This window comes from Argiope bruennichi, chromosome 10 (assembly GCF_947563725.1).
Source record: "Argiope bruennichi chromosome 10, qqArgBrue1.1, whole genome shotgun sequence".
NCBI lineage: Eukaryota > Metazoa > Arthropoda > Arachnida > Araneae > Araneidae > Argiope > Argiope bruennichi.
The window spans coordinates 17,906,392-17,929,090 of NC_079160.1; the positions used below are offsets into that span (position 1 = coordinate 17,906,392).

Consider the following 22,699-nt stretch of genomic DNA (forward strand, 5'->3'; position numbering starts at 1 on the left):
GAATGTTAAAGGGCTTTTTTGGTATGTAATAACAAAAAAATTATGAAATCAATATAAATAATTGGAAATTCATTATGAAATTAAAAGAATATTTCATCATTTAAGAATAATTTTTTTAAAAATTTTAACATTTTTTCTTGTTATTTCATTATAATTTTTATTGAAAATTAAAGAACATTTTAAATTAAAGATTTTACATATTTTATTTTATTGTGATATATTTTAAATAATTAACAATAGAAAAAACTGTTCCTCTTCAGTATGCTATGAAAAGCCCATTAAAATTGAAAAAAATATAAGTATTGCTTGTGCTGCCATCTGTATATCTCACGTTACAAAACTAATAAAGTCAAATGTTTGGCGACAGATGGCAGCCCAACGCATTTGAGTGAAATGAAATTAAAAAAAATATATTAATAAAATATTTTTATTAATGATAACAAACGTGTAAGAATTAACTCATAACTGAATATGTAAATTAATCTTTTAGTTAACTTCAGAGGATTAAGCACTTTATTGTTTTAAATCTATTTGAAAGTGGAATTTGAAAAATTAATTGACTGGTAGATGAATTGAAGTTGATAAAGTTTTTTAAATATATTGTTTTCCAGCACATTAGTATAGGATCCCGATATTAAATCTTCACTTGAAAGAATGAAGCAATCGAGCAATTTTACATTTAACTTAATAAAACTTGTGGGACAATATTATTATTAACAATATGCTCCATGCATATGTACTTTTCCATTACTGTTATTATTCATATTTTCTTTGAGACCCTTTATAAAAATCTTAGTTGCCTGCAATCAGTGTAAACAAATAAACTTCAAATCAATACTTTATGACTCTATTATATATTAAGATAAATGAATCAGAGAAACCAAATAAAATATTTCTAGTATGAATTAAAAGATCTATTCAATTTTTTACCCGAATCATTGCAATATCAAAATATCTCTAGAAAACAATAATTCATACGTTTGAAAGTTTACAGATAATATAAGTTTAAAGCAAAGAGAATTATATTCATTTTAAATTCGAAATATTTTGGGGATTAAAAAATGTTCCGATATAAACGGGTTCGTTCAATGAATTCTGTCTGATAGTTACTTAACTGTGTAATAGAATATCATTAAATGAAAAAAATAATAATGTCCTGTTGAATATTTTGTAATAATTTTTAGAACATTTTAAATTGAAACAATGCCTGTTTTTAAGAATATAAGTTTTTTTTTTATATAACAAACTTAATCAATCATAAGAATGAACTAAAGAAAAAAAAAAGAAGCCTTATCTTGGAATTAAAATGCCACACACATACATATACAAAATATCTTTTTTCTTTTGTTCATGAAAGTGACATGAGTACATGTAATATCATCGTAATTCAAAAATGTGATAACCTCCATTGCCACTGAAATTAGCAAGGTGAAACATGACTTTTGTCTTATTCCAGGGATGTTTGTGGGACCCCAAAAAATCCCCTGAAACTTTTACGGACTTACTACCGACATTTTGGAGTTTCGAGAAGGGGGGGGGAGAAATGAAAAATTACAATTATGAAGTATTGAATGACCTAATTATAAAAGTTCAATGAATCACTTTTTTTGCAAAATTAATAACCATTAATTTTGCAAAATTAAGACCTTTGAACCCAGGTCACGTGATCGCACATCTGGTCGAACGAAGTCTCTCCCTTTTTTTTCTGCCACGCCTATTTGCCGAAAAGAATCCAGAAGAGAATGTCCGAGAACCGGGGGAATGAGTCATAACTCGCAATAAGGAAAGAACAAAAAAAGAAGTTTTTTTCCCCCTTTTCACGCATTATCACTGCCTTTGGAGAAAGAAAGGAAAAATTTTCACCACACACACTGACATTGCGTTTTCTGCTTTCAAAGCAAACAAAATTACCCAGATCAAAATAAATAATTCATTATTATTCCTACTTCCTTTTGAACGACGATCCCCGGAATTTCCGGGTATCGAAGTTCAAAATCCCGGGAATTCCGGGGTTTCCCCGGAGCACAAACACCCCTGTTATTCTAATCGCATTAATTGTAGGGAACACACTCCCTGTAGTAGGTTTGTTATCATTTAACTCCTAGTTAAAAGAAAACTTCTGAGCTCTCAAACACATATTTCTATTGTACGAGGTATATAAAAAAGTGAGTAATGTATATTTACAAATGGAAGAGAACCCATACAACGCCATTCTTTAAATACAGTAATTCGTACCAGTAATAGTCAACGTAAATTTCGCATAAGAGCGCAAAATTTAGGTTTTAATTTGTTTTTTTTTAATAATACTTTAAATAAATGATTTAAAACCTAACTTACATATTGTACTTTGTAATCCAATACCTAACTGGTTCGGCTAATCCCGAAAGTAAAATGGTAAATGTTAAAGGGAAAATAAGTCCCTGGGAAAGGAAAAATAAGAGAGAAATGACATTAAAAGTTTAATAAAAATGTACATGCCAGTGATATTGGCAAAATGTAAACAATGGGTTCCCATTCAAATTTCAGTTTCTAACATTCCTTATGGATAGTATGATTCTTTTTTTTTTTTTTTTTTGTATAATTATATGAAATAGGCATACATCTCTTACTAAAATGTGTTTTTACATAAAATTCAAATCTAGCACTCTTTTGGTCTGGTATGTGCCAAAAAGTTGAAAGACTATTGAGTTAAGAGGGTCCAGGACCTTTCTTACGTAAAAACCTTTCCAAAAGATTATTAAAAAAAAAAAATGCAGTAAATATGGCTGTGTCATTTCTTAGAAAGAAACATTTTCTAATCCTGAAAACCTATTATGACACACAATAAAAATAGCGAAGAAAAATTACAATTAATTCATTTATGATACAGCACAAACATTATTTAGAATTTTCTTATACGGGAAATATACATTATAATTATGGAAAATCTACGAATCCTTGAAGTGTGTGTGCATGGTAAAAAAATCTAACAGGCTCAGTAAGGGTTTGTCGACATTACCTCGTTCAGTGATGACGTGGTGGTAGGCTGTACAAGGCTCAGTAAGGGATAAAACACAATAGCAAAATACAGCCGAAACATACACAAGAATAGCTCTTGCAATAAAAAGCCGTACATAAGCGAAAAAACGCTTTTAAACAACCGTAACAGCGCAAAGTGGTTTAAAAGCATTCCAAAGAGAGACTTCATTCAACAATCCTGTCTCAACTGGATTACGAGTCGCTTGAAAGCAAGTCAAATGACGATTCTCTCATGACTGATTCGTGTCTCTCGGGTTTTTATAGCCTCCGTGATAGAGCATTGAATATTTTAAAACAAATGCCGGAAATAGAGTACTAATGGAGCTATTGCCAAAAATCTTGAATATTCTGGATCGTTCATTTTTGTCGCTAGATGGGCGCTAAGGCCGGGGATCATCGACTCGCCATCGATTTAAATTTTTTAACTATGCATATATATAGATATATATATATAGAGAGAGATTTGTACAATTTTACTGAGAAACTGAAAACATATCATAGTGTGTAAGGAACCGAAGAGTTAATACATCCATTGGTTATTTTATAAAGTACAATTATATTCTCAGCCAGTGAACTTAACTATAGAGTAATTTCTTAATAATCCAATATCAGATCAAAGGACGATATATTGCAAGCGGGATTGAATAATGGAGACACATTAAAAAAACACACATTTCAAAAGCAAATCGTTTTAGTAAAATATGTCAACATGCAGAAATTATATTATATCTGAGCAGCGGCCTGTTGGCTGTTTCTTTCAAGATTTGGAGATGAGCACTTTTCGACGACTATACTTCGCTCACGAGTAGTACAAGGTAAGATGAGCAGTTATTAAATCCCCTAATTCCTCAAAAAATCTGAACTCACTCTATTGCTAAACTTAAAATCTCCTTTTATCTTTCCTCGTACTCTATTTTTGATCAAATAAACGCCTCCTGACGCATGCGCAAAAGTGCAAAGGGTTTCCAAATCAAAAAAGGAGCAGTACTTTGTGCAAAGACCAACAACCACAAGCATATTTCTTTTTTTTTAATCCCCACGTGTTCTTTTGAGAACAACGAAATTCTTTTGTAATTAACATCAACAAAATAGCAGATAAACACAATAATTACACGACACTTCAGTTTTTGTATGCCAAGGCATTTTATTCAAGTTAAAAGAATACATGTTGCATAAGCAAATTACATAATCTTGTATTCTTAAAATGTTCTAGATTCATAAAAATATATAACCGCGGGAATAAGCTGTTTCCAATACAATCTTTGTACTCTGCAGAAGGATGTAGCATCCGTTCGTAAGGTTTACAAAATATTTATATACATAAATATGAATAAATACATACATACAAAATATGGATGTAAACAAGAAGGCAGGAAAGTTGCGTACTAATAACTCCATAAAGGTCCAGTGCAAAATAGAACCTATTCTGTTCACACTAGTCAACGTTAGCTATGAATGGTAGATCCCACAAATTTTAGCCTATGATTGTCAGTAACAGTTTACACAGCAGAAATGCATCTAATAAATACAATTTACAAAATAAAGAATCTATTTACATCTGTTTGCAAATCTGCAAGGGGAGGATTCTTATGTACACTGATAATGCTTGTGAGTGTTCAAATAATAAATATTATAAGCATGTAACAACTGTACAAGAAAGATTTATTGCATGTGGTTACCAAAAGTGTTGGGATTCGATTTATATAACAAGTTGAAAGTTCTGCATAAAACAAGCCCATATTCCTAAGTATTTTTATTCCATACCATTGTAGGCTAAACATTAAAACAAGAAAAATAATTTGCATTTTTTTCTTATAATTTCCCTTGAATTATTATTCGTTATAACTATAAAAAATTTCACTCTATCTTAATATATGTTGAAATTTTTCAGTAAACAACTGTCAATACAGAATTTATGACCAATAAACTTTGAAACTGGACAGTCACTATATAATTTTTAAAATATACAAAGGAGAGGGGGGGGAGGATTTTTTTTCCATCTGGAACATCTTTTAGCAAAAATAATCTCAGCAACAAATTTTTTAAGAAAGAATTAAATTCATCCAAGATATGCAACAAAAATTAATTTGTCTGTTGCTGCTGGTAGCTATTGCAACTTTTACATTCAGAGCTCAATAGCAAAAAATCAAAGCTGAAGATTTTATTTGCTTAAAAAAATAGTATAATAGTTTCAAATTAAAATTTTAGGAGTCAATTTCAAGATATCCGTAATTTTTATAAGCATTTTTAAAATAATTATTTAAACTTCTGGTCCTTGTTAAGGAGCATTACCAAAATCTCTTTTGCTTAATTAACTAGTTTCCATAATCTGGTTTTGTTTTTTCACCGATTTGTTTCTAATGTTATAACACTATTTCTGTTTAATGTAATTTCTCCACAAAAAATATCAAATTAATTTATATAAAAATTGAAGAAAATAAATTCAAAAATTACAATCCAATTAAGGAAGTAGGGATTATTGATAGGGAGGAATTATATATTACTCATATTAATAAATCTGATAAGTGTAAATTTGGACAGCAAGTAATTATAATTCTGAATTGCATTCTACAAAAATAATCTCCGATTCCTTTTTTTACAGGCTCGATCTTTAAAACTGAATTATATAAAAACAAAGAATTCAATTTCATTATGGCCGTTTATTTAACAAGAAAAAAAAAATTTGCAGAAGCGAATCCCAACACTTTGTATTTTGAACAATTATGAAATTTTATCAGGACAGAAAATTGCAAACTAAGCTGCACTGTAACAGGTGTGCAGCTAAAGGAAGACAATGGCAAATGATTTGGTGTCAGGGGAGGGGGGGGGGGAGAATACTAATACAAGGGGATAACAATTTCCTTTCCTGGAAAATTTCTTCCAGGTATACTGTTGATGCATTGCTCAACAAACTGACCAGCAGTTTCAATGCAATACAGTATTATAGTTATAATTGTGCTATATTTCAACTGAACAAATATCCTTCAGAGTTATACATATATATATATATACTGACATACTAAAATTTAAGCCTAAATAAATAGATAATTGCTCAATAATATATAAGCATATCATAAAAACCCTTCTATCATAAAGAGTGTCATTTAAGTACTTAAAAAGTTATGGCAATGTTAAATATATGTAATATGGTATATTTGAAAAGCTTTAAAACAATGCTGTTATTCAAGTAAATTGTTGAAACAGCTTTCAAACATAATGCAAACACTAATTTTTTTTTTAATAAGTTACAAAGGTACCAATATAAAAAAAAGTAAGATCAATTATATAATGGATCCACTGAAAACAAAAATGTGTCATTAAATCAAATGCAGACCATCTTAAAAAAAAAAAAAAATGCTCGAGTTTATAATAAATATTATCTCATTACACAATAAATAAAATAGGAAATAAATTTCTAATCAATACATAAACAAGGTCGGCATGATTTTAAATTGCTGCAGAATGATCAATAATTATAAAGCTTAAAAGAATGAAATAAAAATATGATCTTCACTGATAAAATTATTCTTGCCACAAATGTCTAAATGAGAAGTTTAGAAGAATACTTTGGAATATAACATGCAATTGTGCTAGTAAATCTCAATGTGGTAACTATTTTTCAAATATGCACAACAGGTGTTGCATAATTTTATATGAAATATTTAAGTTTCTTAAAACTGAAATGGTCCCTATTCAACTACTTAAATTTTCACTCTTAACAAAAATATCAATTTTACTATCTTTCTTCTGAATCTATAAGCACTTAGTCAACAGAAAACAATCAACTAACTTCAATAGTGGGGAAAAAAAAAAAAAAAAAGAACGAAAATGATCAGTGGAGATGAATATATTTTCTTTTACAACATTTATTGTTTCTGCTTAAACAAAATTCAAATTTGACAAAAAATATAAAAGTTTAATAATATAAAAGAATATGCAGCTCTTTATAGCTAATTTTTTAATTATATTAGAAAATGATTTTATAAAATTAAATACATCAGTATTCTTTAATTGTAATGTGCATAAAGTCATATGTGCATTCTCAGAAAGTTTATTAACGTCATTTAGCATATTACATTTGGAAAATAAGTTCGAAATGAGGATTAAAAAATTAAAAATTCCTTTTCACATTAAAATATATTTAGTAAAAGAATTCAAATATTTTACTTAAAAAGTATAATGATTCATTTTTTATCATTGTCTTCAAATTACATCTGATTTGTGTAAAATATGTGTTTTTCTAGCTCCTTTTATGAAATCTCATTCAAAGTTAATAATTCAGCTAAAGTAGATCATCCTTTCAAGAATACTGACAAGAAGTTGAAACACAAATTACTTATTTAATTAAACAGACAGAATCTATAAGAACAAAAAGAAAATGTTGCACTAATACATTTTTGAGTAGAAATAACTAATTATGAACATTATTCAGTAATTAACTGAGAAAAGGCATTCAGTTATATTCACAGAGCAACGTAAAATGAGTTTATTTTCCCTTTAAATATATTAAAGATAACATATGGGTGTAAAAAAGGTCCAAGCACTTAAAAAGGGGGGGGGATATCATTATGTATAATAAATACAAATGAAATACATGTACATTTTAATTAAATATTCATATAAAGTTGAAAAAATCCTTAATTTCCCATCCAAATTATTGAAAATTTTTTCATAAAAACTGAAAAAAAATATTAAGATAATAAAGGAATTAATACTTTTTCATCGTAACATTCCATTTAAACATAATTTTATTAATAACTACATAAATAATATTTATATGCATTTTTTTCTGTGATTTTTACATATCTTTTTTATTTTATTATATTTAATTGCATTAGCATTTTCAAAAATTAATTAAAAAGAAACTGGCAGATAAAATAGTTAAAAATCTGGGTTTTGCAATAAAATTGTTTTTGAATTAGTTATGAAAGATAGTGTCATTAAAAGCCATTAAAACTTGCTAAGAGTACACATTTTATGCATTTCTATATCATTCACAGATAATTGTTTATATGAAAGATGATCCAAATAGTACATTTGTGCCTATTATACAGCATTTCTTAAAAAGTGAAAAGCAAGAAAATAAAAATTTTGATGAGATGTACAATAAATATTTTCTAAGAGATGTAGAAATCTTAAGAGCCACAATTTTGAAAATTTAATAAGTGCATTTTGTGATTTCACCAAAACTGCAAAATTGTAGTTAGCACATAATAATTAGTATAAAACTTGTGACCAAAAGGTTAATGCCTTTGAAATCTTAATCATTGGGAATATTTTATCAGTATGAATAACTACTTTTGGATACTTTACAATCCAGACACTTTTTATATATATTGTTATCAACAAAATAAAAACAAAACAGCAAGAGCATTAATTCAATTAAGATGCTGCAATAATATCTGCTTTAAACAATGATAAATTTTATATATCTTAAAATAAATTGAAACTTGAGAACAAGTTTAGTCGAAAATTGTTCACCAAGCTTGATTTTTTTCAAGCAATAACTCGCCAAATTAATAATGACAGCCATTATAACAGTTCGCGACAGAAATAAGAGTCACCCATTTGGCTATGAGGAAGTAACAAGTTCTCAAATCTTGCCAAATACAAATCTAAGTAAAACGCCCATTGTGAATAAATTTAAGATAGTTGATGAGAGCCCATTTCTGAAGCCTCCGATGGACTCGTGCTCTCTGTAAGGGATCCAGCCTTTTTCCTCAAGATTCCAGGCCTGAAATCAGGGTGACGTTTGGCATGTTTATTAAGGTGGTCACTTCTCATGAAGCGTCTACCACAGAGAGGACAGACGAAGTTCTTTTCACCAGTGTGGGTCCGGTTGTGACGAGCTAATTCATCTGAACGAGCAAATCGTTTGCCACACTGTGGCCAGATACAGGGAAAAGGACGTTCTCCTGGAATTAAAGAAAGAAAGAAAAAATCAAGAAAATGCAAATTACACAACAAAAATTTGCGTTAAAAATTTTGATTACGTTGGTTGGATATCAGAAATACGCATCAGATTAAAAAAAAAAGAAAACAGTGAAATTTAGGTAACCAGAAGACATGTAACAAAAATTCATTCAAATTCGACAAAAGAAATCATTCAAAGTCGACAAAAATGTAACAAAAATACATTTTATACAAAAATCTGAATTAAGAAAAACTAAGTGAAAATATGAGATACAATGTTTTAGTATGTAGCGGTTACATAACTCTACCACCTTCTGTTTTGATACAACAGAGGGCGTTACCTTATTAACATCAAGGTATATTTTCCATGATCCTTCTTGGCGGTCATTATTAAATTGTATTCTAAGTGAGTGTCATATATTTTCGTGCTCATGTTTGTTTTATCTTGTGAGATGTGGAACTTAGAAAAGAATTAAATAACTGTTCCTGAAACTCGTCTGTTATTTTCATCTACCTCATAATGAAGTTATAAAAAAGCTTGTCCCTCTACAAGTGGAGATTTATTTTGGAGATTTAAATGCTTAAATAAATAACATGTAGTAAATAAATTAACAATAAAGAAATTGCAAAAATAAAATATACTATTTAATATTTTTTTTTAAACATTAGTAAATTTAACAACTGGTATTTTGCACAAACAATAACTTACTAACAGTAAAACATCTTCTAAATTAGCAATACAACTCATATAAAATATATTCAAATCTTTTTAAAGGATTTAAATTTCTTAAAGGAGATTCGAAAAGCTAATCCGAAATATGAATACCTTTTAGATTTTATTCATTTATTTTCATTTCTATTTTCACAATTATGCAACAAAGATAAGATGCGTACAAATACAGTGTAACGGATTCTTATGAGCGAGGATAGACCTTGTAGTTCGCAGTCGAGTAACAAGACCACAAGACAAAAGTAATTACTCGTGCCCCGTAGCTGTTATCTGGCTTATAAGCTTTCACCACAGTACTTTCCCTTCAGTAAGTGCTTTCATCACAACAGGAATGCATTTAATATTGCCGTAAAGCGCAGAAGTATAAGCCTAATAACTTAAACAATGAAAGGTATTGTGGGAAGATATACTTAAAAATATATTTTTTAATTGCTTATATTAGAAAACCCAGAAGGAATGCTCTTCCTGAAACTTTCTCGCATAATCTCCTATTAAGATTTTAAGGGCCTAGGGTAAGGCTGCAAATGCTTTGCACGGCTTAGGTGAATAATAGTTAAGAAATATATTATCTTTGGCGTGAATCTATCGTACAAATATTTATGGAATTATAGTCACAAGATAGCATGCTGAATTTCATTGTCTTAAGTCACTCGTTTATGAGTTACTGCATTTACAATATATACGAAAGTACAGACCGACAGAAAGGTCGACTCTGTCAGAGTTATTTTGAAATTTGATAAGAACGTATATTTTAGATGCAAAATCTGTGTATCAGATTTCATCTATATATAATTCTTTGGGTCTTCGAGTTATCGAGTTCGGAGGTATCGAGAATAGCCGGACAGACATACTTCCTATGAATGGAGTTCGTTCAAAATTTGATCTTATGTCTAATACCAAATTTCAGCCATCTAGCTCAAAGCGTTTTTGAATAGTGTTCACAGTCAGACACAATGCCAAATGTATTTTTCGAACTCGCGATGATCCAAACATGGAGATTTTTCAACAACTCGAGATCGAATTTTTTTGACGATTACAATCATTCCTCTACAGTTCGCTTATAAGAAATTAAAAATTGTACAGTGATGAAATTGGCAACAGTGAAAAGTTTATTTTTCGAATTTATGGAAGGGTTAAAAATTATTTTTGTGCAATGGTATACTTTGAAATTCTTGTTAAAAAAATGTACACAATTCTATTCATTTTTAATTGAAAACCTAATTAAAATTTTGAAAAAAAAGATTTTTATTATGAGCCTACAATCCAAGAAGTAAATGCTTGCGATTTTCTTCATTACGCCTATCATAATTTACAGATGGTATGACAGTCTGTAAAAATTATTATGCCAAAATTGAGAAATATTTTCACTACTCTTTTGATTTAATATATCAAAATGTGAAATAAAATAGAAACGGAGCACACAAAGTACAGAAGCATTTAACTAACAAACGTAATTCAAAAATAAAATCAATTATTTATAAATTTTGTTTTAACGAGGTAATTAAAATAAAATCGAATTATGACTATTTTAATAGGAAATTCGAAGAAATAGTGCGGAAGAATCGTAAAACTGAAAGAAAAAAAAATTGAAAAATGTAAAAAGTCAATGATATTATGCTCTGTCTAATGCTGTAATGAGAACATCTCGTCTTTTTATTTTTGTATTATGCACAACGGACATTGAAGTGCACTTATATACATGAGCTTGAATTAGCTACATTATTTGTTTTATAAATCAACTGTGCACGAAGTAATAAATGAAACCAGCTGTGGCAATAAAATAGAGCCGATTTCCTAGAACTACGTTCATAGAACATAAAGGCTTAAACAACTTAAAAGTACTTTTTAAAAAGGATCAACAACTGTTTTTGTATTGGAAAGAAAGTTAAAATCATATTGAGTAAAAATCGAATAAAAGGTATCCTGAAAGTCGAATACAAAAATGCAAATGCGAATATAAAAGATATTATAATAATATTTCAGAAATAAAGATAAGAAAGTTGCATAATTAAGAACTAATATTATTATGTGGTGTAAATCTAGTTAAAGAAAAATAATATCACCCCCTCTCGTATCATCTGACAACTTATTTCGAATATGAAATGCAATTTGTTAAAATTCTAATAATCACACATATACGCTACAAAGTGATATACATTACCGCAGTAATACGAAAGCATGCTTATATTTTTTAAATGGTCTCAGAGTATATATATATAAAACGCTACCGTACGAGGCGCAGAAATCGTGCTTATTACTTATTGTAAAATGGCAACATTCAAATATCAACAAACAATCATGCGAAATTCAAAATGTTTCATTCATTGAATATTTTTACAGGTGCATTAAAACCAACGCTTTGCTCAGCTAATTAATGGTGCTGCAAAATATTATTAGAAATATTCTGGAGATGTATCGCTATATCACCAAAATGTGCATTCAGTCAGAGGAAAGATGATATAAATGAAATAAAGAAATAGACATCAAATAAAAAGTTTAATCGAGCGCAGATAAGTAACGGTTTCTAGACAAGCACAGCAAAAACGTGCCAATAGTCCAAAAACTCGCCTAAAAACTGCTATTCTAGATGGATACCAGAAATGGTAACAAATGGCTTTTAAAGACCGCAAAAAAATTCAATTTTGCCGACTGTACATTAATCTCAAGTGTAGCCGTACCGTTAAGACTTCCTTACGGAAATTGATATTCATATTTTTAAAAAATATTATCATACAAAAAAAATTATTTTTGTTTTATCTTGTCTCAAAAAATTATCTTTTTAAACACATCAATTTCATTTCTGCAAAACTTCTTTTTTAAAAGAAATAACATTTTAAATTCAATTTGATGCATTACTTGAAAAATGTTTTAAAAGGCTATGAAGGAATTCAAGCTATATATCAAAGCATTTAATCGCGTGATTTTACCAATCAATGATAGGACTTTCATTTCCGTTTTTATTTCGTAATTTATATAATTTTCTAATTTGCAGTATATTTGCTGAATTCATGTTTCAGTCGTTTCAAATAGCAAATTAATCATTTAACAACCTAAACTGGACGAACGAAAGGCAGCCAGTTTAATGAATTTTCTGTTACTTTCGTAAACACAAAAGTTGTTTTTTCCCACAAAAAAAGTTTTGAATACGGACAAAAAGAACTTCGTCATCGTTCGGTGCGATTTTCCAGTCAAACAATTGAATGCGGAAGAGACTTAACGACAAGAAAGGGTAATTCAGAGTTCCAAAAATTATCAAAAGATAATCGGGGACGAATCCGTTTCCCTTTTCGTAGCGCACAGCTTCCGTATACTAGCCTTATCGAGCGTGACGATTGATAACGCGGGGAAACAGAGCAGACGATTTTTACAGTTGCCGAAGAGAGAAAGTAAAAAATAGTGCAAACAGATACAATTGAAGGTAACAACGAACACCTGTGGAATATGAAGCAATAAAAAGAATTCTCTTCTTTTTTATTTTTAATTTGAAGAGTTCTGAAAAATTCAGTTCCATAAAGATTGTTTTGAAATCTACCTTAATATCAGATTATTAAACAAGAATTAAGAATAAATAACAAATAGAATAGAAGGTGAAAACGAACACCTGTAGATTATGAACCAATAAAAAGAATTCTTTTTTCTTTTTCCTTGATTTTCAAAATGAAAAATACTGAAAAATTCAGTTCCATAAAGATCATTTCGGAGTCTTTTTTAATATCAGATTATTAAACAAGAATTAAGAATAAATAACAAATAGAATAGAAGGTGAAAACGAACACCTGTAGATTATGAACCAATAAAAAGAATTCTTTTTTCTTTTTCCTTGATTTTCAAAATGAAAAATACTGAAAAATTCAGTTCCATAAAGATCATTTCGGAGTCTTTTTTAATATCAGATTATTAAACAAGAATTAAGAATAAATAACAAATAGAATAGAAGGTGAAAACGAACACCTGTAGATTATGGACCAATAAAAAGAATTCTTTTTTCTTTTTCCTTGATTTTCAAAATGAAAAATACTGAAAAATTCAGTTCCATAAAGATCATTTCGGAGTCTTTTTTAATATCAGATTATTAAACAAGAATTAAGAATAAATAACAAATAGAATAGAAGGTGAAAACGAACACCTGTAGATTATGAACCAATAAAAAGAATTCTTTTTTCTTTTTCCTTGATTTTCAAAATGAAAAATACTGAAAAATTCAGTTCCATAAAGATCATTTCGGAGTCTTTTTTAATATCAGATTATTAAACAAGAATTAAGAATAAGATAGAATTGTAGGTAAAAACGAACTCAAATGGACTATGAAGCAATTAAAAGAATTCTTTTTCTTCTTAATTTTCAAAATGGAGAGTATTTAAAAATTCAATTCTATAAAGATAGTTTCAGAGTCTTCTTTAATATCAGATAATTAAACAAGAATTAAAAATAAATGACAGGTAGAATTTGAAGGTAAAAACGAACTCCTGTAGATTATGAAGCAATAAAAATGAATGAAAACATTTTGAAAATTAAGAATGGAGAAGAGTGTGGTAATTCCGTGCACCTAAGGTATTACTGCAATAATAAATTTAATAATTATTTTTTATTAATCAACTTTCAACATTCATTAAATGCAACTATTAAGTGTGAAAAAAGAGTTGTTATTTTTCTTCAACTAGTTTACTCTTTCTGAAATTATTATTTTAAAACGTTCATCTGCGTAATATTTATTATCTCCAATGACGGATAATTCTGCACATTGAGAGGTTGTAATACCGCTCATGTGGCCTTGGACTGAAATTTTATAATTAAGGTGTAAAAACACACTATTATTTCTTAAAAATTTTATAAACATAAATGTAAATATTAATTGGTCTAAATTCCAAACATTCTATATCTTTTTTCAAGAAACAAACATTATTTAATGATTTAAAGATAACGAAGTTAAAATTCAAATAACTTTCACTATCATAGTAATCTTTATGAAACACTTTTAACATCAAAAATTAGGATTCCTGCAACTTTGGAAATAAAAAACCATTGTGTCATTATTTACACTTTTCCAGAAATACAAAGGCATAGAATTGTTTCTTTCCTTTTTATCCCAATACTAATCAAATTAGAGACACATGCACCGTTGTTATTCCAGTTTTGTCTACATGTTAAATTCATTTTTTTAACTAATTTGCACATTTCAAAAAACTGTTTGTAAATTTTTTTTAAGTAGTTTTCAGCTTCCTCCTTTCATAAGGAGCTCACAATTTACGCTTCCCTTTTTGGATTTTCTCAAGGATAGAGATAGAGTGTGTTGAAAAAATAACATTAACCAATCCTTAATAGCAATTTCTGTCGATTTATTGAAAAATCAGTTTTGAGTTGGTTGTCCCTCAGCAAAACTAGCCACCTTCTGGGCTAAATAATGGGCTTACTTTTTAAAATAGCCCGGCTTGCTTCAGCGCATTCATCGAATTCTTGTTCTTAGAGATTGAGAAAATTCAATTCAATTCAAAGTGTTATTCTAAAAGAGTAGGCTGTAAAAATGTGTCTCGTATAAAGCAGATGCAGGAATTCCAAAAGATTTCTCTACTTCCCTAATGTTTCAGCCTCCGGGTAAAATGGTTTCAAAGGCTGCTTTCAATTGAGTTTTGCTCCAAGATCTTTTATAAACATATAGTATATAATTTCGTGGCACCAATAAAATTAATAAACGGACAACGTCGTGATGTTTCGGAGTTCCTCGGTGTGACAAAGGGGTCGCGTGCGCCTCCACATCATAATTTGGAAAAACAATTATAATTTGTAAGTTTAGAAAAATATTAAAATTAATTTAAACTAGTTTAGATGAGTGCATAAAGCTCTAACGTCATGAAATTTGGTAGAATTGTTAGATTAAAACTCTTATGATATAAATATTAATAGAAAATAATATTTTTGATTATTATGGGGGAATAAAGAACTTTAATGGAATTACGTAGCAAGTGCGTTTTTACTATGGGAACTGATTCAATTAACTATTTTAAAAAGTACCCATTAGATAAAGAATTACAAAATATTGCTGCGCATCAGTTGCCATAGTGTGCGAAATTACCCCACAAAGAATTTAGTCATTCAACCCGTTTTATTTCGATTAAAAATGGATAAATTGATTCAAAAAGGGATCTGGTCTAACAAAAAACACCAGATCTGACATTTGTAGATGGAAATTTCCATCACTGCTTTCAAAAGGAGGCTTTAAAACTACAGATTCAAAATACTAAGTCAGTAACACATCGATTTCTTTTAATGTCCAAGAACTCTCTAACTCCGGCATTTTTAACTTTAAGCGGAATTGCCCAATGCGCGACATTACCTTGTTCTCCACTTCATGGAAATTACATTTTGAATTACCTTCATCACGCTAAATTGAATGTCTATCTTCCAAATATCGTTATTACAAGACAAACCTTTTAAAATTTTGAAAGCGCCGTAGTACGTTGTACTGTACAATAGAAAAATTCTCTCAAACCGTTTCTTATTTCAGCAACAAACTCTGAACACAGTACAGGCTATCTTAAAATGTGGAATAGTTAAATAAGTAATTTTATTTAAGAATATAAGCAAAAAATCATTGGTTTCTTCCTCATTAATCAATAATTTTTAGATTACTATATTTGAAGTAAATTTAGTTTAGTTATACTATGATTTTTTTTTTTTTTTTTTCAAATAACATGAAACCAATTTTATGACGTTTTGTGATTTTGAAAACCTTAGCTATAAGATGAGGACAGCAAATGAGCCGGCAAGTCTTTTCCAAACTTCAGTGCAACCTTAGCAGAAGAATGTCTGGAACTCAATATCCGATTTACCGTGCATCAGGCTTATACAAAAGGTGGGTCATAAGTGGAATCAGGTATTTGGTCTGACCTTGACTTTTCGGAACAGAATTCATGACTTTACAATGAATGCTAATTTTAGAGTTGTACATCATTAAGAGAAAATAAAATCGAATATACAAATTAATCTAAAAGGGGAAAAAATCTCTCATATCATTTTTATATATAACAAAACATTCATTTAATACATAGATATGAAAGAATGCTTCCTTTCAAAAATATGATGATACACAATATAAAATCGATCTAATACTATCATTCAAAGAATCGAAAAGAAATTAACGATATATCCGGAAAAACACGAAATCGGGTTATGACAAAAGCAAAATGCTGACTATGAAATAAAAACTAATTTAGGTACTTTAACTAATTAACATACCTTTTACTTCTACTTTCACAATGGTTTGGACATCAGTTTTTATTTTCTCCTATACATAATACAGAAAAAGTATAGTAATTGTCAAAAAATTCGAACTGGAGATTTTGACGAATGTCTACGTTTGACTTCCTGGAGTTCGAAAAACATATTTTCGACATTATACCTGTCTATGACAAAGATAACTCAAAAACGCTTTCAGCTAGACGGCTGAAATTTGGTATAAAATCTTTACACCAAATTTGCGGATTTCTATCAAATTTTGTGTAAAATCGGCTCAGATGAAGTTCGTCTGTCCGGCTGTTCCAGTATAAATTAACACGATAATTACAAAACGAGAAGAGCTAAACAGATTTATCATTTATGCTGTAGACACCTGTCAAATTTTGAGCCAAATCCAATTACGGACTGTCGGTCTGTACTTTGAGAAATGCAATGAACGTAAATATATCAAATTTGATATGGGATTTGGTGACTACAAGTGCAGTTTTGTTCCAAATTTGTGTTTCAATCTGTTGAGAAAAACGTGTCTAAAACACAAATTCGATTTTTGAATATTATTAAAGCATGCCAGGGATTTATCGCCAAATAACTTGCCAAGAAAAACACGATTCATTCACTAAAAATGCTAGAGCCATGCAAAAAGTTAATATGTTGTAACTATTGTACGCCAATTCCACGTAAGACTTTTTCAGGTATGATAAGCTTATTAGAGAGTATATGAGAAAGTTTTGGAGAGACCACGGTTGAACCGGAGTTTAACCCCCTTCTTAGCCAAGTTGCGACAACGCGCCCAAGCTGGCAATCTTTATTATTCACTATGATTGGACATCTGCTCCCTTGCTTTTGAACATTTCACAAAACCGTTGTTGGCGATTTTTGAAAATTTAGCCAAGCAGGGGGTTAAACTCCGGTCGTACCGAGACCACTTCCACGTGTTTTAAAAAGAAATCGTTTACTTTGCTTTACTTTACGTCTTGTTTTTATCAGCCACATCGCAAAACATACTAATTTTTGCAAACTTTTCTCTTGGCCTTCATCATTTGAAAGAAACTCTTTCACTGTTTTCAAAGATTGAATAGCTACTTTTGCAGATGGAATGAATTCCATGCCCTTTATTATCATCTTGATCATCACTTGAACTATCCGATTCTGTATCTATCAGATCACTTTAGAGTCGGAATCTGTGATAAAAGGACATTTCTACTGCTAGCTACAAAATCCTTAAAGTCAAAAGAAATGGGAAAAAAACTCTTCCCTTTCATTAGAATTTTCCATCTCAAATGGATCACCTCTGAATTTCGGAAAATCACCTTTTACAAAAGAACTTGAGATGCTTTTATTACTCCCGACTCTGCACCATGCTGAAGAAAAAAAAAATCAAATGAAGGCCTTCTTAGCGTGTTTACCAACTTCTTGATTCCACCTTCTATACTTAGAAGAATAGTTTTCAGGTTAATTTTCCATCAGAAGATTGTTACATTTTTCCAGAAGAATAGTTTTCAGGTTAATTTTCCATCAGAAGATTGTTATATTTTTCCAGACGAATAGTTTTCATTGAACTTAAGGTTGAAGTTTGTAGTACAATTTGCAAAGAAAAATACCCTTCGTAAATATTTCCACTTTAAATCTACAATATATGGGTTTGCAGTGATCAATAAACAAATCTTCTATTTTTGTGGGCGCATTAGTCTGTCCAATTTGGGAAGGTAGCTTTCAAGTAATTTTCTTGTCGTCAAAGCTTTTTTGGCTTGATGCATATACAGTAGAAAAGATTTATCATTCTAGAAACACTTTTTTTTTCCAACTAAGGGCATTAATTTATCTCTTTGAATTGGTGCATAGCAAAATAATCCATCGCAGTTTCGATAATTTCCCACCGTGACAGCTACCATCCTTTACTGCAAAAGTCATATCAGGAAGAAGTTACTAAAACAAATTCTGTAACGTCAGGGTAGAAAATGTTTTTATAGAAAAATGTTATATCAAAGACGGAAATGTTTAATCTTTCTACTGTTGGTCAGTTTCAACTTGTACAGTAAACTATGCACCTTTTAAAAATGGTCTATTCAATCATTTGATTCTATTTTAAAATGGAGCTATGAATAAGAATGCTTGTAGCCCAAACTTCGTTAAACCAATGAAACAAAAAAAAAATGTCTAACTCCTCAACGATAATGACTTCAACGTTTCTTTTCTTTCTTTCTTTTTCTTTTTTTAATCATGTGAGAACATGATGTTGTTTTGATTTGGGGTTTTTGAAACCTCAAAATGTATGGGCAGGTAATCGGTGATTTATCGCTTTTAAGTCATCGATTTTTCACTTTTAGGATTATTATATAATAATAAAGAAGGTTATCACATATGGCGATTCATCGCCAACAAAAAGTAACAACTTGGCGCGAATGTCCGCCATGCACCCGATTCTCCAGTCTGACCAATAAAGGGCAGGGTCGAAGAAGTTTTCGGCCGAAGAAGCACAAAGAAGAAAAGGAAATGAACGCAAAACAGCTAGGAGAGGTATTAAAGGTTTATATTATATATAATTTTTTTTAATTTTCAATTTTTCTATCTGACATAAAAAGTTTTGGAGCATGAAAAATTTTGAGATGGGGGGGGGGGGGGACATCGTTTTCTAAATATCGACGCAAGCGTAATCTGATAGCCGTATGTTTGTTTCAATCCGGTTTAAACTGATTTTTCGCGGAAAAAAATTTTGGTCCTGAGGGGAAAAAAAAATTGTAGAACTCGATTGAGTTTGAGATGGTCAAAAACCATCGCTTTTCTAAATATTGGTTATTGCGAAATACGAGTCGTTGTGTAAGAACACGATGCTTTTCTGTCAGACTGATACCATGTGACTTTAAAAAAAATAATGTTATCGCATGATAATTTGAAATTTGTTATAGCAGATTAAAAAAAATTTTCCTTTTTTTTTCTTTCTTTTTTTTTCCCCATTTTTTTCCCCCGAATTATGCTGCATAGCATCTGTTTGCTTTAAAATCGTTTGCAAAGTTGAATATAGAATTTCGATTAATTTAACAAGATCATCTTTACTGCTATGGTAATTGCCAATGCAATTTTATAGACTTCCGTTTCTTCCACGAAGAAAATCCCTTTCTTTTTTGACGCCATAATTCCAACATACAGAGCTAACGAAAATCTCAAAAGAATGCCAACTTTCAAGATCTTAACAATACGGTGCAGGTCAGCCAGGGCTCTAAATTCTTTGCATGCATACGACCAAGGGGATATAAGGAGTGGTCTTCCAACTTTTAACAAAAAGAGAAGGGGGAGGGGGAATTCCGAACACTGTATTGCACTTGTTGGCAAGAAAGGTTTTTTCCCCTTTCGTCACAGGTGCAGACAAACTTTAAGAAAACTGCACTGAATTCTTCTCGCTAATAAAAAAACGTTAAATGCAGGAAATATTTCAAAGTGATAAAATTAAATCCGGGACTTTTTAGCATTACAAATATATGAAATTATTTGGAACCAATGAAGAATGATATTATATGCGAGACATCGTTAATGTGAAAAATTTTAAACCGAAGTTGCATTGTATATATATATATATATTTAAATTTGCATAATTAGAAAAGAATTAAATAATCTAGTACAAAATTTTAAAGGGGTAGGAAAATTTCCGTCTTAAATTCGAAAAGAATAAACTCTATTGCTTATAATTTTGTACCATAGATCAAAATTTATTTTCATCAAAATATTCCTTGAACTTATGACAGTAATAGAAACTAGGATTGGATTGGATTAGAATTTAGCGTTTTATAGCGCAAAAGCCGGTGTTGGCTATGCTGCGATAGAAACTAGGATAATTCTTTTATATAAGAATAATTGTTGGTTAAAGAAACAACCGTCTCCATTTCAGAACAAGGAATCATATCCAGAATTGTTATGAAATCCAATTAAAAGTTAAATTCTTTAGTTCAGTTGCATTAGCGTCTCATTTTGAAGTTACATCAGAATTTTTTTGGAACAGATCTCATAATTTAAAGCCTGGTAAAAATATCGCCTGCTTTATTATTAAAAATTAAAAAAAAATATTTAAGAAAACGCCAAATTTAAATATGTTATGCTTAAAGTAAATTTTTCAAAGACCAAATGATTGCGCCTTAATTTTGTAAAGTGAGGAGGTAACAAAGAAAAAAAAATTAATATTCAATGAAATTAAAGTCAATAAAAAGAGGCCTTTGTTTCCTTAATAGAGATATCTATGTAAAACAGAAGAGACAAAATCATCTAGATTCTAAGCGCATTGCGATGATTCATGAGCCGGCTCGAAAGGTAAATTTCACCACAAATCTGAATACGAGAAGATAAGAAGAGGGGAGGGGGGATGCGGGACGATCACCTGCCCGAACAGCTGCCAAACGATGACCTTGGCCGCGCCCTTCCCGTAAAGAACCGGCTTAATTCTCTCAACCCGATAGAGAAAAGGTTCATTTTTCTTCGGCCATCGAATGATCAGTTCAGTTCCTTGTCTACATTCATCAGACGATTCTTCTTCTGGTAAAATCCAATATGGTCTATAATATTATATATATTATTCTAAATTAGAAGTCAATAAACTCATCATGACCAATCTTTATTTTTAAATTTTAAATGTTTATCTATGCTATATAACACTATTATGGTATGTTTCCGTGAATATAAAAAGAACAATAACCAAAATTTGTCATGATACTTGAAAAGAATTCTATTGAAGCAAAAATACGTGCAGAATAATCAGCTATTATTAAAAACACCTCATCACAGAAATAAAACTCAGTGAGTTTGTTTATTGGTATTTCCAGAAAACTGAAAGATAATAAGTAAGAAAAAATTAAATCAAAAAAAGAAATTAATTAACTTTTTAAAAAAATTGATTAAATTGATTTTGATTTTTTTTAATTGATTTCTTGAAACACGGTGGTTTTTTTAAAACTAAAATAAAGTTTAAAATAATTTTTAAAAAAAAAGATTAATTTGATGCCGAAATAAAAAAAAATAAAGCAATTTCCTTTTTTCCCTCAATCGAAAATTTAATCTCCTGCTTCTAATAGTAGAGAATTTAAAAATTCCATTGGCGATTTATTTAAAAGCTAAGTTGCAAATCGTTTCAAATAATTTAAGTAATAAAACGCATTGTACATAGAACAAGTGTGCAACCAAAGATATAAAGATAAGTTTCTTTTCAAAATGTGCAGAAATAAATTTGCTACATTAAAAATCATAAAATATTTATAAATAAGAGAAATTCGGTTTTTTTCATTTTTAAATTCACTTGCCAAAAATTCTTTTTTTGAAAAAATTGATGCAAATCAGTTAAAAAGAATTAAAATGTGAAACTAAGACAGTTGACAATTTCGTAAAATATCTGCATAAAACACATTTAAAAAAAAAAATCATATGTCGAGAATCATAAAAAAAGTTATAATAATGATCCTCTGTTTTCTAGCTTTTGTACAACAATGAAACAAAAGTTCGATTTTTGATTAACAAAATCCGTTTTGAGCATTGAACGTACCAAAATTAATTTTTTTTTCAATACTCAAATCTATTCCTTCTCTATTTTTAAATTATGAATAAAATTAAATCAGTTAAAAGATTAAAATGTAAAGCAATAAACCTAAATCAAAATGATTTTACTGTTTAACTAATGTATTTTTTTAGGCTGTTATAATGTGAGACCACTAAATAACTATAAAGTTATAGTGACATAAAAAAAGCTTTCCTTACTTTTTTTTTTTTATCTCAGTGGAATATCGTAATCGTACATCGAATTATCGCTTCTAAGCTAAAATAAACCAT

At 29.6% G+C, this 22,699-nt stretch overlaps 1 protein-coding gene across 1 annotated transcript in view; it reads right to left on the reverse strand.

Annotated features, from left to right (window-relative positions):
- Nucleotides 1-4,137: 4,137 nt before the first annotated feature.
- Nucleotides 4,138-22,699, reverse strand: part of LOC129988617 (Krueppel-like factor 16) — a 30,049-nt gene continuing 11,487 nt past the window's right edge. The window contains exon 2 of the mRNA XM_056096881.1: nucleotides 4,138-8,933. Coding sequence (XP_055952856.1) covers nucleotides 8,662-8,933 — 272 coding nt within the window. The 3' untranslated portion in view covers nucleotides 4,138-8,661. The remainder of the gene's footprint in view (nucleotides 8,934-22,699) is intronic.